Source organism: Octodon degus, unplaced genomic scaffold, assembly GCF_000260255.1.
Source record: "Octodon degus isolate 3935 unplaced genomic scaffold, OctDeg1.0 scaffold00167, whole genome shotgun sequence".
NCBI lineage: Eukaryota > Metazoa > Chordata > Mammalia > Rodentia > Octodontidae > Octodon > Octodon degus.
The window spans coordinates 3,685,135-3,701,015 of record NW_004524743.1 but is presented as its reverse complement, the minus strand read 5'-3'; the positions used below and the strand labels follow the sequence as shown (position 1 = coordinate 3,701,015).

General features: G+C 46.5%; 1 protein-coding gene across 2 annotated transcripts in view; it reads right to left on the bottom strand.

Moving 5' to 3' along the window:
• Gipc2 (GIPC PDZ domain containing family member 2) overlaps nucleotides 1-15,881 on the bottom strand; it is a 77,298-nt gene that overhangs the window by 17,237 nt on the left and 44,180 nt on the right. For both annotated transcript variants that reach the window (XM_023703290.1, XM_004643173.3), the window contains exon 4: nucleotides 3,507-3,613. In XM_023703290.1, the coding sequence (XP_023559058.1) occupies nucleotides 3,507-3,613 (107 nt within the window). The remainder of the gene's footprint in view (nucleotides 1-3,506; nucleotides 3,614-15,881) is intronic.

Sequence of the window (15,881 nt, the reverse complement as noted above, 5' to 3'; positions counted from 1 at the left end):
TATGATTGGGTATGTTTTGATACCCTTTAACAATCTTGGTTTTGTATTTTATAAGTCTTGTTCTCCTACATTTTTTTTAAGTGTGGATCAAACTCAGGACCTTATGCTTGCCAGACAAGTGCTTATGTCACTGAGCTATCTCCCCAGCCTGATAAGTCTTATTCTATGTCCTCATTATTTTAATACTTGGTTTTAAATTACTTCACAGCTAACAGGTAGTTGCCCAGAGATATTTAATACTCACCTATAGATCTGAATGAAGAACAGAATGATTGGGTTGTAAAATTCCACACTTCTTTTAATAGTATATGTTCCCTTGTATCTTCAAAATTTATTAAAGTTATCTATTTAATCATGTGTTTTACAACAAATAAAAATTTATTTTTTATCCTTGCAGATAGCAGGACAGTCTCCTCACTCTTTTTCGTGTTGTTTCATGGCGCCCAGAGCGCTTGTGAGGCGAGCGCCCACTGCTGAGCTGCTCTCCCGGTCCTTTCCCATTTCATGTCCAGGAGCTGAACTATCACAGTGGCAGACACGGCTACCGCTCTTGACTCCGCTGCAGCGCATGCATCTTGAACCATCCACACGCAGCAACGGGCCATCCAAAGTCCCTTGGTGAGAACCCAGCTGTGCTATAAGCAGCAGTACCAAGCAACAGCACCTGTCCCACACAACGGCCACCACCTTCACACCCTCACCCCTGCAAGGCTCACGACTATCTGTCCCCTCTTCTCCTCCCACCCCAGCTTGCCTGGGTCCAGTCCTCGTTCTCATGGGCAGAGGTCCCCCCTACCCCTTCCCAAATCCCTCCTGCCCAGCAACCCATCCTCAGACAAAACTTTTCCAAAGCACACCAATGGTGGTGCCTCCCCTCATTCCTACAGGACTCCCAGTTCCCGCAAGGCCTTTCACACCTTGACCGCTGCACCCCATCCAGTGCCCCTGCCACCCCACACTTCTGTCTGTGGGTACCTTACTAGCTCCCTGAGCCCAGGGTGACTTGGGCCGAGGCCACTTCCCTCCCCACCTGCTCCATCGTTTCTTCTGGAGGGAGCCTCTCACAACCTGCTCTCTCCCCCTGCTGGTTCATTGGCCCCTCCTCTGTGACACTGCAAACCTGGAAACCTGTGACTATTAAGCTTCTCTTTGTGCCTCTCTCCCTTTCAAGGAGAACCAGGGTCTCTGCTCATTCTTGTGTCACAGGCACCTGGACTGTGCCCAGCTCAGCAAATACAATGAATGCAGTTCAGGGTATACAAGTGCAGTAGTGTTCTGTTTTCAGAATTTGTGCCAAGTTATAAGAAGATGCTTTGCCTCAATCATCCATTAAGCCTTCAAATCCATCAGTGTTTGAAACAAAACCACAAATCCCTTGTATCATATTTAGTATTACACCAGCTTTTTCCTTTCACAATGAGCTATTTTTAATTGACCTGTTTAATTAAACAGGCTTTGAAAATAAGGATGGGTTGGGGGATGTTTATTTTCGAATCTTCCCTGCCTCCCACGATAGATTTTAAGCTGCTCTTTTTCACCTCAGGGCCTTACACAAAGCAGGTGCCTGACAGACTTTACTGTGTCAGCTAGCAGGCCGCCTGCAGGGGCGCCCTCTGCAAACTGGCTTGAGTCTGCTGCCCTCTCTGAGTCTCCAGCAGAGAGCGGGGCCAGCACGGCTCCCCACCACTTGCTCCTTCCCACTTTGCTCCGTTCTCTCATACATTCCTGCCTTCTACTCAGGCTTGATCATTCCCTCAGGGAGCAGCATGGGTCCCCAGCAGCACCCTAGGCAGCACGCTGGGCAACGGGAACAGGAAAGTCTTGGAATGAGCAGCTGGTACAGCCCTGGTTTACTCCACAAAGCTCAGCAGATCTCATTTTCAAGAGGCTTTGGCTCCACCAAGTCTCCCAGCTGCCTTTTGCTCCAAACTGAGCCTCTCATTCATTCCCCTGGGACCAACATACCCGCCTCAGTCTCTTCCTCCACCGAGGTCACCATCCCGAGTGACTCAGGCATTCCAGAGAACACCTGGCACCATGGTTCCGTGGGTGTCTGCTCTCACAAGTGGCCCAGCGTGATACTGGATACTGTCACCCAACAAAGCCTGGGATCCTGCCCTGAAAGAGCTCCTAACTGTCCCCGACATACTGCATGCAGCCCGCAGAACCGAGCACCAGGAGACCGCAGGAGCTCTTGGTCACCGCTGTCCTCACACTGCGCAGGGTCCTGCAGCTGCCCTCCAAGGCCCCCATTTAGTCCTGCTCCTGGTATCTGCACTCAGACACTGTCCTTTTCATAGACACAAATTAGAAACTCTTGCTTTTCTCAAGCTAAATCAGATACATTCTTCACTCATTCATGCAGCAAAGATTTTTTAGTTCATCTGACTCCTTGTTTAGCATCTAGGGGCAGTGAGAGAGACACAGAGCAGAGGAGGAACACAACCAGTGAAGTTAAACAAAGATATGAGTCCTGACATGTTTAGTGCTTTGAAGATAACTAAGGCTGGGTGGCAAGAGGAATACAGAGAACCACAGTGCATATGGGGCACCCAGAAAGGGTCTGGTAGAGAAGCCTGCATGGGGGCTAGAAGCCAAAGGCCAGGAGCAAGGCACAAAGCAAGCCACGGTACGTGGGCCGAGCGTCCAGGTGACCACAGTAGACCCGAGACCCCACAGCAGGAAGCTCCCAGAGTGGCTGGGGATACTGAGGAGGCCCATGTGATGGAAGCAAAAGGAGCCAGTGGAGAGCAGGGGAGACGTGACTGGGGAGGAAACGTGCAGGCAGCCCCTGCTGGTGATGCTGAGGGTGCCAGTTTAGTCCGAGTGACTTGGGGGCCAGGAATGTGATGTCACCTACTTGTGCTTCTTGAGGGTGGTCCTGGCTGCAGGGCTAAGCACAGGTAAGAACAGGGAAGGCTGACGGGCCACTGCAAGGTCCGATCCAAGACCCGGGGCCTGGGCTTCTGGGCTCTCATACATTCCAGACACCAGCCCTCCAAGACTGGTCCCGGAAGGGGTGTGGTGTGAAGAAGGCTCAAAGAAGACTACAAAGATTTCATCTGCAGAGGCTTGACCTCAGGAACATATCTTCCACTACCAAAAGCTCCCTAAGTATCTCCACTCCTGGCTCCAAAACATTTTCTTCACTCTCCTCTTCAGGTGCCTTAATTTTTTTTTACACAGACCATGCTTTGATCAAAACAAATGACATTTTATTTAGCTTTATGATTTTCTTTTCCAGCTTTTGTTTTTTGGTTTTTGTTTTTGTTTTTGTTTTTTGTCTTCTTTTGTTTTTGAGACAGGATCTTGAGATGCAGCTCAGGCTGGCCCTGAGCTCACTTTGTAGCCCAGGCTAGTCACAAACTCAAAACATTGCTCCTGTCTCAGCCTCCCAAGTGCTGGGATTACAGGTATGTACCACCACACCCGGCCCCTTTCCAGCTTTAATAAGTGTGAATAACACAGGTTTCCAAGCAGAGTAAGAATGAATGAACACAACATACCAGTTCTTCCACAGTGGCAGGACCGTTTGATCTCAGACGCAGCGTCCCTCTGGCAGTGCCAATATTTTCCACCGATGTCTTTCCAGATTTTGACCTTGGTCCTATTTCTGCAAACATACAACAAATGGGAAAAGGTAGATATACATTCTAAGGAATTCCAACAGACTATTGTGAAAGTTAACGTGTTTCCTTTCAAAAACTATACAAAAGGTTGCATGGACATATCTTCTTAAAGAATTGCCTAAGGGCTGGCCAAACAGCTCAGCAGATTAAAGCAGCCTGCAAGCAGGCACAGGGGCCAGGGTTCGATCCCCAGGCCTGCTGTGCCGGCCCCGCCCCAGGGGCATGCTGAGCCGCAATTGAGACTGGGCATGGTGGCGCTTGCCTGTAATCCCAGCTCCTGGGAGGCTATAAACAGGCCGATCACTATGAGTCTGATCTAGTAGTGAGACCCTGAACGCCCTGTAGGCCCTTCCCTGAAATACAGAAAGAAAAGAATTGCCTAAAGCAAGTTCCCTTATCCTAGGTGGGAGTCTCTATGATAGAGCCGTAGCAACAAAAAGAAGAGGAAAGTGTATAATAAGCCAGGCCCAGTGTTAGGAAAGGGGAAGAAACATAAAACAGCCGGCTTTATTGTAAGAGTAAAGAGATACACGTAGCCAGAAAGCCTCAGGCCTGTTCAGCAGGACTTGGCCCGTGGAGGAGGAAGAGAATTCCCTCTTGAACAAGGAGAGAGAGCAAAGCCCAACAGTCCTGGTGCACGCTCCTTCCCTGTGGGGGCTTTGCGTTTTGCTCTCTTCAGTGCACCGAAAGTCGCGCACTAACTACTCCCCATCCCAAGCTGTAACATGAATGGGTGAAAGGGAAGCTGGGACTAAGCACAGTCTGAGCGCATTTGCCCTCTTAGACCACTCCAACAACTGAGGCCCTGAGGGAACGCAGCCCTGCTTAGCCAGCTGGCCAAGAAACTAGATACTCAGCAAGTGGATGAATTGCCAAGAGTGTTCAGTCCAGGCAATTAGGCCACGCAAACATATTGCAAAAATAAACGAGGTGCATTCTAAACACAACAGTTTCCACCCTCTGTAAACATCCCCCATTGTCGCGGCGGTCTCGGTGGTCCCAGTCGGCAGGAAGCTGCAGCGCAGGACTGGAGATCACAGAGCTCAGAGGAAGACTCACACCGGAGGGTGACGCAAGGGCCCCCGAGGTCAGGGCGGAGCTCTCCGGAAGCAGCTGCGCTGGGCGGCCTTACCGACTTACAGTAACCCTCGTTTTCGGACCCGTACTGTTTTCTATTGGGAATCTACACCACCGTCATTAAGGATATTGCATATTTAATTTTAACCTGCAATTCGGGAAAGACCAAACCATAAAACATGCTTCCCCCGGAAAATAAAATTCAAAGCAGTAATTATGCAATGCATACACCAGCTTCCCCTGAGCAAAAAGCTCTCACGGGTGGCTGAGGAATCTGGGGCACCCAAATGCTAGTCACCGTGACCCAACAGGTTCCCAGAAGATTCAAGCTGAATCAACAAGTTTGCGGCATCGGCCTTGCCAGCTACTCCGCGCCTGAGGAGAGAAAGCGTTCTCAGCCGCTCAGCAGAGTTCCAAAACAATGCGCCAAGAAAAGATCAGGTTATTCTGGCCTCAGTGTGGAGCAAGGTTCTGCACTACCGACGTGTCGCCAGCCTGGGCCATTCCCCCGCTACCCAAGGTGCCTACTCGGCTCAGACCACCTGTACTAACCATCACACGGCGCGCATGCGTGAGACCTCTGCAATTTCACCAAAGACTCCGCTCAGTATAATTTCTTTCCAAAAGTTTCCTTCCAGGTACAAAAGAAACTGTTCCACTAACAACTACATATGTTTCTAACTGGAAAGCAATAGATTGGCTTTTGTCGTATCAAGTGTCTCTTGTAAGTTTTGTGAGCATGAGCTATCCCTGGATAACTGAACCACCCCAAATTCACTGAAAAACGAGGTTTCTAACATTTACAAAACTAAGGACCCGGATGCTGGATTGTGGGGTTCGTACAGACGCGGTCACCCCTGCCTGAGCAGTGAGCTGGCCTCCCGAGAGGGTGCCTTTGCCTTATCTTGCTCTTCCTGCAACACTAGCTGCTACAAGGGAAAATGAAGGTAAAATAGAATCGATTATCAGTAAGCTATCTTTAGCGCAGTTTTAAGCTCACAGCAAAACTGAGCAGAATGTATACAATTTCCGACGTGCCTTCTTCCCCTGTCCATCTACAGCCTCCCCAGTATCAACGTCCCCATCACACACGACATTTTTCACAACTGATGCTGCTGTTGCAGCAGCAACCAACTTCCATGGCTGACATTGGGGTTCACTCTTTTTTTTTTTAATATTTTCACTGAGAAACAAACAGCAATGAGACAGTTTCACAACCCATTACTAGTACATTTTCAATAACTAATACATTGCATATTGTTGTCTTCGTGGTTATTCATTGTACAAGATGCAGCCCTGATAGCCTGTCTCAAACACTGTTAGAACAAACCTCTCTATTCATTGAATTAAGAGAATGGAGCTGTATATCTATCCTAACTATTTTAAGTATACACATTCAAAATGGTCATTCATTTGTATCCTCCATTTTTGGTTAGTTTTGTCAGAGAAGGGCATTCCATTGTCATTTAAATACTGTAGGTCCATTAATTCAGCAATATTGGGGTTCACTCTTGACAGCTGACATTGGGGCCTGTCCTATGGGCTTGGATAAACATATAATAACACGTATCCACTATAATCAGATTGTACTGAATAGGATCACTACCCTAAAAGCGTCTCTTATCTGCCTATCCATCGAACCTAAGTATTTCTAACCTGGGACTGGATTGAACCCAGGGCCTCTGTGCATGCTGGGAAGTGCTCAACACCTAGCTACACTCTCAGCTCTCCTCCCAGATTTCTCAAGCACTAGGCACTGGGTTAGCCTTCTTGAAAGTGGTATTTCTAAAGTAACCGCTTGGTGGCAGCAACGCAGAAGTTACATTTTAAATCCTGGCTTGAACTGACCTCCAGAAAGTCAGTTTTCACCTCTAACGAAACAGAAGCCAGGTTGCTTCAGGGTGCAGGAGCAGAAGTTGGCCTGTTTGTACATAAAAACAGGGCAAGATAGACATGCTCACCTGCAGTGGGGAAAACAGGTTTTGTGTTTGGGATATGTTCTGAACATTCTGAAGTTAACAGTCTGGCCTGCTTTCAGGCGCAGGCCTGCCTTGGCACAGCTGACCCGCAGGCCCCGCCCTAAGCCAGTCACTGGAGTGCTGGATTCACAGGAGGCCTCAGGGCTGAGTCAGGAGGAGGCAGCAGTTCACTGCAGGCCCTGGCACCCAGCCCGCAGCAGCCGGCTGAGTCACTGGCTTCCCTACCTGGGGAAGGTTACCAGGGTTCCACCCGGGGCTGGAACACTCCACCTGGGGGGCACCCAGCTGCAACTGAATCTCCAAGAAGTTATGTTTGTTCCCAAACCCTTTTTGTGGCAATCCTGTCTTTGACTCTCATTGGGACTGGATCTAAAAGTACATGAGCTGGTGAAATGAGCAGTTATTGCTAGAAAAACTAGGTTGGCTGCGTTGGAATGCCTCCATAAAAGTGAACTGCACATGATGATAATAGTAATAACAATAATAATGATAATAATAGGTGTGGTGACCAAGATGACTCTAGGAGACTAGAGAGAAAATACCTTTAAACATCTCTCTATACATCACCACTTCTAGCATCGTTTCTAAACATCTATCACTTCTGTACTACAGCATCACATCTACAATCGTATCTTTTTTCTTTTTTTTCAAGAAAGAGAGCTCACAGATGCTCATTAATGTAATTATGTAGAAAAACGCCAGGGCCAAGGATAGCACTCAGCAACAAAGCACCTGCCTGGTAAACGTGAGGTCAGAAGTTCAATTCTTGGTACCAAACAAAGGGAAAAAGAAAAACTTCACAGAACACCAACTTGTGACTTCTATTTAAAGAAAAGCCCTTTTCTATGAAGAGTAGAAAGTACTACATTTTTACATCTTAAAGTATAGTAAAACATTTATATATGTGCACATGAAACATAAGCAAACATTGGGCTACTTTTAGTTTTTTTAATTTATTACAGTAAAAGTCATATTGCCATTAATCCCCTTCACAGGGCTCCCCGTCCCTTTGAACACAGCCCATCCTCCTTACCACTTTCTGAGGTATTTCTGAAGTCCTTTTTTTTTTAAGATTTATGTATTTATTTGGTACATATGGAATGCAGTACCAGGGATCAAGCCCAGGTCCTCGCGCCTGCCAGACAGGCACTAGACCACTGAGCACCTCCCCAGCCCATGAGATGCTCTTTCATAAGTGTTTCTACTTGCGCCACCTTGGCTGCTCCGATGTCCTCAATGGATCTGAAACATTTCCTTTCATGGTCATTTTGACTCTGAAGGAAGAGCGGGAAGTCATAAAACACCACAGCTGCAGGAAGGTGGGGGACACACCGCGATGTTTATATTCGGCAGAAATTGCCATAAGTGTTGTATCTGTACTCTGTTTCTGGCTTTGTTTCTGATATGCTGCTTTTGCTTTTACTCTTCAAAATTAAATTAAATTAAATTTAAAGTAAAAAATAAATTTTTAAAAGGGAATTTTTCACTTTGACTAACTCTGTATGCTGATATCTGCTATCTGAGCTACTACATTGAGGACAGCAGTGTGTAATACAAAGCCCATGGTTGAATACCTCTCATTTTGGTCTTCTAAATGTGTACCATTTCTAATGTCTTATCAATTATTATTATACTCTTTAAAATAATACTCTTTTAGGGCTGGGGAGATAGCTCAGGAGAATAAGCGCTTGCCTGGCAAGTACAAGGTCCTGAGTTCAATCCCCAGTTCCTAAAAAAAAAAAAAAAAGAAAGAAAATAAATTTTAAAAAAATTTAAAAGACAAAAAAAACTTAAGGTTTATGGAAATCAAGCATTAACATTCGATTATTTGTCCAATCTTGCATAACTATGTCTGTTAATCTGAGCAACAGATTTGACAATAAAAATAGGTAATATAACAACCACTGCTAATTTGCTATTCTCGTTTGGAAAATTTGTAACATATGTATTGTTGTATGTTACTCTGTTTCTGTCTTTGTTTCTGCTATTTCTGTTTTTACTCTTCAAAATAAAATAAGAAATTGCCGTAAGTGGTGGATCATGAAGTATGACGACATTTGCATTTCATGACGTAGATTCATCTTCACAGTCCTTCACCCAACGCTCTCGCTCACGTTGGGCACACATCCCACCACTCCTGGCAATGTGCTTTTACTGTAATTAGTTTTTTCTTCAGTTAAACATTCTCTTCTCTTTAGGTCACTCTGGTGCACGTGTCACTCTACGAAAGCCTATTTTAGCTGACATCGGTAGCAAACAGACCAACCCGCAGTCTGCTATACAGAGACACTCAGGTGGAAGATGCGAATGCCTGTCTCAGCCTGACTCCAAAAGCTGAGGCAGAGCCCCTAAGGAAGACAGTGCAGACAGAGGTGGTTTCCAGGAGAAGCACACACAGCACAACTAAAATCCTCAGTGACAGGGTCGGGGAATATAGCTCAGTGGCACAGTGCTTGCCTGGCAAGTGCAAGGTCCTGAGTTCATATTCCCAGTACCAAACAAAACACAACACAATAAATAAAATCCTCAATGACAAATGGTGCCAAGGGGGAGGCTGAGCACCTCCCACCTCTATGCTGCATGGGGACTCTCCCTGGCTGGAGTATGAGGCTCACTGCTAGAGAGAGACAAAGAGGATGATTTCAACAGGAGATGGCCCAGATGAGCACTAAATAGCAATAGTTGCCCAGTGAACAGAGACAGCTTGGGGCTGCAGCTCAGGCTCAGAGGACTTGCTTGGCATGGAGGAGACCATGGGTTAGATCCCCAGCCCTGTACTGGGGAAATACAAAAAGAGCCCGCCCGGAGATGCCCAGGGAAGGATGGAAGGCTTAAGCTATAGTGAAGGTTAGCAGGGGAGCCTAACAAGACAGGACTTCTGAGCACGTGTGAAGCCATGACAGCAGTGAACAGCAGCAAAGAAAGGGGTGTGCACTGGGGCTTGAGGCTGAGGAGGAAAAGGAGGTGAGAGAGGCAAGCTACCAGGGCCACTGTGGTGGCAGAAGGGAAATTTATGGTCACCTGTAGTTCCACGTGGTGGAGCAGAGGTTGTTTTAACATTTCTCATTAGATTTCAGCTAAAAGTCCAGCCCTGCTTTGGCTGTCCCCACTTCCTCTCATGAAGACTGAGGACCTAACTATGGAGGTCTGGTCATCTCTACCTTCAGTCTCCATTTTCAAATGTAGAATACAGTACCAGTGAGGGGTGCTCTCTACAGTGGGAAGGCTGACAGCTACTAGTTCACCCAAGAGGAAAGATGGGACTCAAGAGGCTTTGAAACTCCTAAGACTGGGCACTTGACCCATTCTGACACTAAAAGTTTGTCCCTACCCATTGTCTACTTGGTACTCAGTGTGCCACTTAGAACTCATCAATGTTGCCTGCTTGGTACCATTGGCAGCAAAAACTATTTGTCATTATTGGTACTTGTCACACCTCCAAGAACGAATGATGACATGTACTCCTGTATTTTGGCCAAATCTGTACTGTTATCCACAGGATAGTGGCTAAAAATGCAGATTTCAGAATCAGAGCACTTGATTTAACACAAACTGTGTGGTCTGAGGAATCTTCATCTCTAAAAAGAGAATTACAGCACCGTTGAGGCCACCCTAGACTAAACGGTGCAGGGCTCGGCCCGGAGTCCACCCATATCAGCAGAGTGCTGCCCGCACCTGCCCACCCCCGCTGCTGTACCTCAGCCTGGGGACAGTGAAATCCGCTCCACTTCCTCCCTCCCCACCAAAACCATCTATAGTGGTTTTCTGTCTGACAAGGAAAACTATGCAAAGTCCCTCTTCAGATGTTCAGAAATACATGGCTTCCAACACCAGGGGCAAAGGGCTCTTCTTATTCAACTGTCCTTCTCTCTTCCTCGAGATATGATTTCTCCCTTCCCTACAGAGCAGAGCAGGGACCGGAACCCAGCCTTCTAGGGCTCCATCGGATTCCCCGGGGTGCGCAAGCTGGAGAGCACGCCCATGGGTCAACCCCAGCGCAGGCCTGCAAGGTCCATGTCATAGTGGGGAGGGGTCAGAGGGAGGGAGAAGAGTCTCCTGAGGGGCTGGAGAACCCTGAAGCCCCAGTGTTCTGTGTCTCCTCTATTAAAGTCAGGTGGTACCGCGTGCACAAGTGACAGGACACCTCACCAATCCCTCCCAGAAAAGGAAATATATAGCCACTCCCTGACTGACCAAGCACCCACTCACCAAGCTCAGCGTCAGTTTCTGTAGTTCCCATCTCAAGGGACAGAGGGCCCAGACAAACACTACAAGAACTAGGTGGGTTCTCAGGTAGGACACGGAAGCCCTGCTTCTTGAAGTACACAGAGCTGATCTGACTCTCAGTGTTGATTCACACTAACCAAACTCACAAACAGCAGAGGTCACCATGCAGAGAAGTGATTTCACACAGCTGTGAAACTTCTCTCCCATACGTCAGCCTCAGAGCGCTTACACAAAGCTGCAGCTGAGTGCTATTTCCCAGGCAAGGACCCCACTCCTCTGGTTACACAACTTATACACAGAGGAGAAAGGTGCGAGCTCAGGCGCTCTGATTCTGAGGCCCACACTCTTAACCACCTTGTCTACAGGTGTCAAAGGTCCAGCTGGATTCCACACTTCCTCCTCACAAGCCTGAGGCTTTCTGGAGACAGTAATGTGCAGGCAGAAACATAACCACTAAGGAATAGAGAGCAACACGAGGTGGGAAAGTGGGCAGGAAAGGGAGGGAGAAGGGGGTGATCAGACAGGGTCAGCGAGGTCAAAGGGTCTGCGAGTTAACAGCACAAAGTTTCCGTCCTTCCCAGTGGGTGACTCTCGGGTCACTAGTCCGCTAGCCTCCCAGCAATGACTCACTTGGAATACCCTTCCCACTGCACACCAGAGCAGCTCAGCGTGGTGGCGACAGATCAAAGGGCGAAGCCCGAAGGCCAAGTGTTCCAGGCAAAGCTGGAAATAGGAGCTTGACAGCACATGGACACGGACCCAGGACCTGCGAGCCACATGCTGACTTCTTAGATGTGTAGTATTTTCAGTTCTGTAGAAATTCATCTCCAACTTCTTAAAAAGTGCATGATTTCTCATAAAAACTCAAATCACAGGATTCTCTTAGAAAGAAACACATCTTTACAAAGCACCAATACTTAGAACCAGCCACTTATCTGGGTCTATAGCTCATTTTCAAATGAACTCTCAAATGGCTACAGTCAAGCACATATTTCGTGTTTATACTAGTGTTCATCTCCCAGTACAGTTTTATTTCAAGACTAAATACACACACAAACAAGCAATATATTTCAGCTAGGGACAGTAACATAAACTGCTTAGGGAACGTCAACTTCCTGTGGTTCTTTGACTTTGGTTTTGGTTTTTGTGTAGTACCGGGAATTGAATCCAGGACCTTCACACAGAGCTACTTCCCCAGCCTTTTCCTTCCTTTTGCTTTTTAGGGCAGGATCTCACTAAGTCACCCAGGCTACTATGCTCACACTGTCATCCTCCTCCTACCTCAGCCTCCCAGAGTCCTGGAATGCTAGGACATGCCACCACACTGGGCTTAAAGATAAATTTTTTTAATATGTCCCAGGTAATGGGATTTCTTGATATGCTATTCTCTTACATACTAACATGAGATAGGTAGTATTATAATCCTAATTTTATGACTGAGAAAACTAAAGCTTAGAAAGATGAAATTCCAGCAAGGTGACAAACAGCTGGTAAGGAGAGCAGGAATAAAAAGCTAGGCAGGGCTATCTGAGAGTCATTATTTAACTGTGCATTCTATTAAAATCATGAGTTGCTATGGGTAACAGACATTTCATGCTCATCTTCCCAGGACCCATTGGTCATTAAGGATTAATGTGCTTCAGGGAAAGCTAGCTTCTCCCAGCTTCAGGGATGGGACACAGGGGTCGACCACACCAACTGATCCCTGTCGCAGGGCTGGTCCCAGAAGCGGGTACATGACAAGGTCAGGAGATCAGACATGCTGAGAAGTTTGCTACCATCATTACCACTGCTGAACGATGCATTTATAAGATTCCCTTCTCTGCTTCAGCGGTTTGGAAGAGTTCCCACTGCCTCCATCCAAAAGATCTCACTGATACGGAATTCTACCAAGTTGGCGAAGCAACCCATCTAAAAGACCCAGTGCTTGGCCAACCACCAATGGCACTGTCCAAGAGTCCCCATGCTTCCTTTCCTATGTCCACCCCCAGCTACATGGAAGCTTCTCATAATAGCTGGCAAAATCTCACTTGAGTCCAGAATCTAAAATGTTCACTGTGCAATTCCCTTTTTCCACGTGTCCTTCCATCTCCGTCACATCTCAGACTGCTTTAGGCAAAAAAAAAAAAAAAAAAACTGGGCAAGCTCTAGGACAGATGAAAGGTGAGGGCAAGAGGCAAGTGCCGGGGCCGCCTGCGTGACCATGGCAGTTGCTGTCTGTTGGATCACAGAAGACATAGCAAGCCCCATGCAGTTCCATGATGAGACCACACTGCACGTGGCAAGGCCTGGACCGGAAAGCTGCCGGAAACTTTCTCGCTCTTCATTGAAGTTTTCATACGAGTAAACCTCAGGTCTGTTACTTCCAACCCCCTGAAACTGCAGGTCGCTCGTGTACGTCTCTTGAGAAAGGCTCACAGCTTTCATGCGGAGGAAGAAGATGTGTCACTAAAATAATTACGAATCTCTAGACTCCAAGGTGAAGAAAGTAAAGGATCAGTCTTCAGAAAGAATGGTAGCTAAGCTATTTTTACCTTTGCACTCATCTTACTCTGCAACATAGTTTTAATCACAAGAACTTAAGAAATAAAAGTTGTCTACCTGTATTACTGGCTTATTACATGCTTTCCTCCTACACTTTGAAAAGCCAAGTAGTTTCCAAAACAGATCTTGGCCATCTGAAGACTTAATAGAATATAATATTCTATCCCAGTTACAGTACAACCCATCTCTGTCATTAAAAACTATTCACTGAGGAGAATCATAAAATGGAAAAGCATAAAGCCACTCTATTTTCTCCCGTTTCCTGGGATGTTAGCCTTTTTTTTGTAATTGCTCTCTAGTTATTAAAGTCAACATGCTCATTTTGTACTTAGATTTTTAAAATCACAAAAGGCCTGCAAAAAACAGGTCAAGCATAATGCACCCAAAAATAACCAGCTAACATTTTGATACACACATATGCACATTATTTTTCTATATTTAAAGACCACTTTTACAAACATGGGATGTTACCATACATTATTTTGGAATCTATTCAGTTAATATATCACAAACATTTTTTAATAAATGAATGGAATTGTTTATCTGCTTAATTCTTCCTGAAAATGCACTCTGATCACAATTTTTTTTTTTTTAATTTTAGGGATGGGCCACAGGGTGTTCAGGGTCTCACTACTAGATCAGACTCACAGTGATCCTCTTGTTTACAGCCTCCCAAGAGCTGGGATTACAGGCACGCACCACCACACAGTCTCAATTGCCGTCTCAGCGCACCCCGGGGGGCAGGGCTGGCACGGCAGGCCGGGGTATCGAAACCCTGGCCCCTGCGCCTACTGGCACTCACTTTAATCCGCTGAGCTATTGGGCCGGCCCTGATCACAACTGTGAGCATTACTTGGCAGACATACTTTTTCTACAAGTCTATGTACATTTCCATTATAAAAGCATTCTGGTAGAATACTTATTGACACATTGCTGCTTTTCTAATTTGTCACGTTACACTCATACTATTCAATCACATTAAAGAAGACATTCATATTTGGTATTCTCCTTCAACCTTTATCCCACACTTCTATTTCAATTACTGAATTTAGAAATAGACACCTTGGCTGGTTGCTAATCCCAAGTGCTCCTTAAAATACCTTCTACTTACAGAAATTAATCACTCGTTAGAGTAAGCACCTTGGAAAACAGCCTCCACAGCTCTTAGCACTACAGATCCTAATAAGTGTACTTTCCTCAGATTAAAAATATACACGTCTAATAAAACTTTTTTTAAAATAAGAGCTTCCGTGGGCCGGGGAGATAGCTCAGCAGCGTAAGAGCCTGCCTGGCAAGCACAGGGTCCTGCGTTCCATCCCCGGTACCAACATACATAAACAAACAAGAGCTTACAACCGAAACAGAAATAGTGCACACTTCCTCCACGTCCAGAGGGTCTTGCACTGAGCACACACTGCTCCTGTGACTCAGTGCACACCTCCCAAGCCCCGGTCTGCTTTCCTCTTTTCCCAAAAGCTCTTTATAGCAGGTATCAAAACAGCATCTGGTGAGATAGGAGAAACCAGAACATCCTTCCTGGAAGGACGATTAAGGGACATGATCTGTCTGCCATTCTGAAATTTGTCACCGTAAGCACATTAAACCTTGACAAACACACACACACACACACACACACACACACACACGAAGGTAAGCACTGAAGCCAGATTTTTTTTTAATTGCATTTAAGACTGAACTTCCCACTCGTTCCCCAAAACCATTCCTACACCCCAACAACCACATCGTTGCTATCCTGGGCCCTGAGTCGGGCTGAGGAGTGGCTCCTGCCACTGAAGCTTCTCTCCTCTCCACTGACTAAGCGTCCTCGCTCCAGCTCCTCCCGCTCCCAGCCTCACAGCAGTGCTCGGGCCTTCGTTCTCCTCAGATCTCCCACTGCCGCTCACAGTGCCCGCCCTTATCATCTCCCCAGACTTTCCCCAGGGCAAGGCAGCATCCGCGATGCACCTCACAAAAGACTTCCAGGGCTTTCATAAGCAACAGCGCACAACTTCTCCTCTGCTCAAGTACAGTCACATTGATCGTGGAGGTTTAATTCCCCCAAGATCTGTTTCAGCACATCACTCTTCAGTTTCAAAATCTAAATGATTCCCCATTGCCCTCTAAAACAAGCTCATATTCCCTCTCTAGTTTTTAGTGCCTTTCTGCATAAGGCCCTAAGCTGCTCTTGCAGTCCAATTTGCTAGCGTTCCTGCACAGCTAAGCTCCTCACTGTCCCAGGACTTTCCCAGAAAACTCTTCCTTTTATATAATTCCTTCCCCATTCCCCAAGGCCAAGTTCAAGTGCAATTTTCCCCAAGAATCTCTCTCACCAAGTCCAGCCTACCTCTAACTTCCCCTTCTCTAGATACTCATTTACATTTCTGTAGTGGATTTTAAATTTAACCCACAGTGCTAGATATCAGAA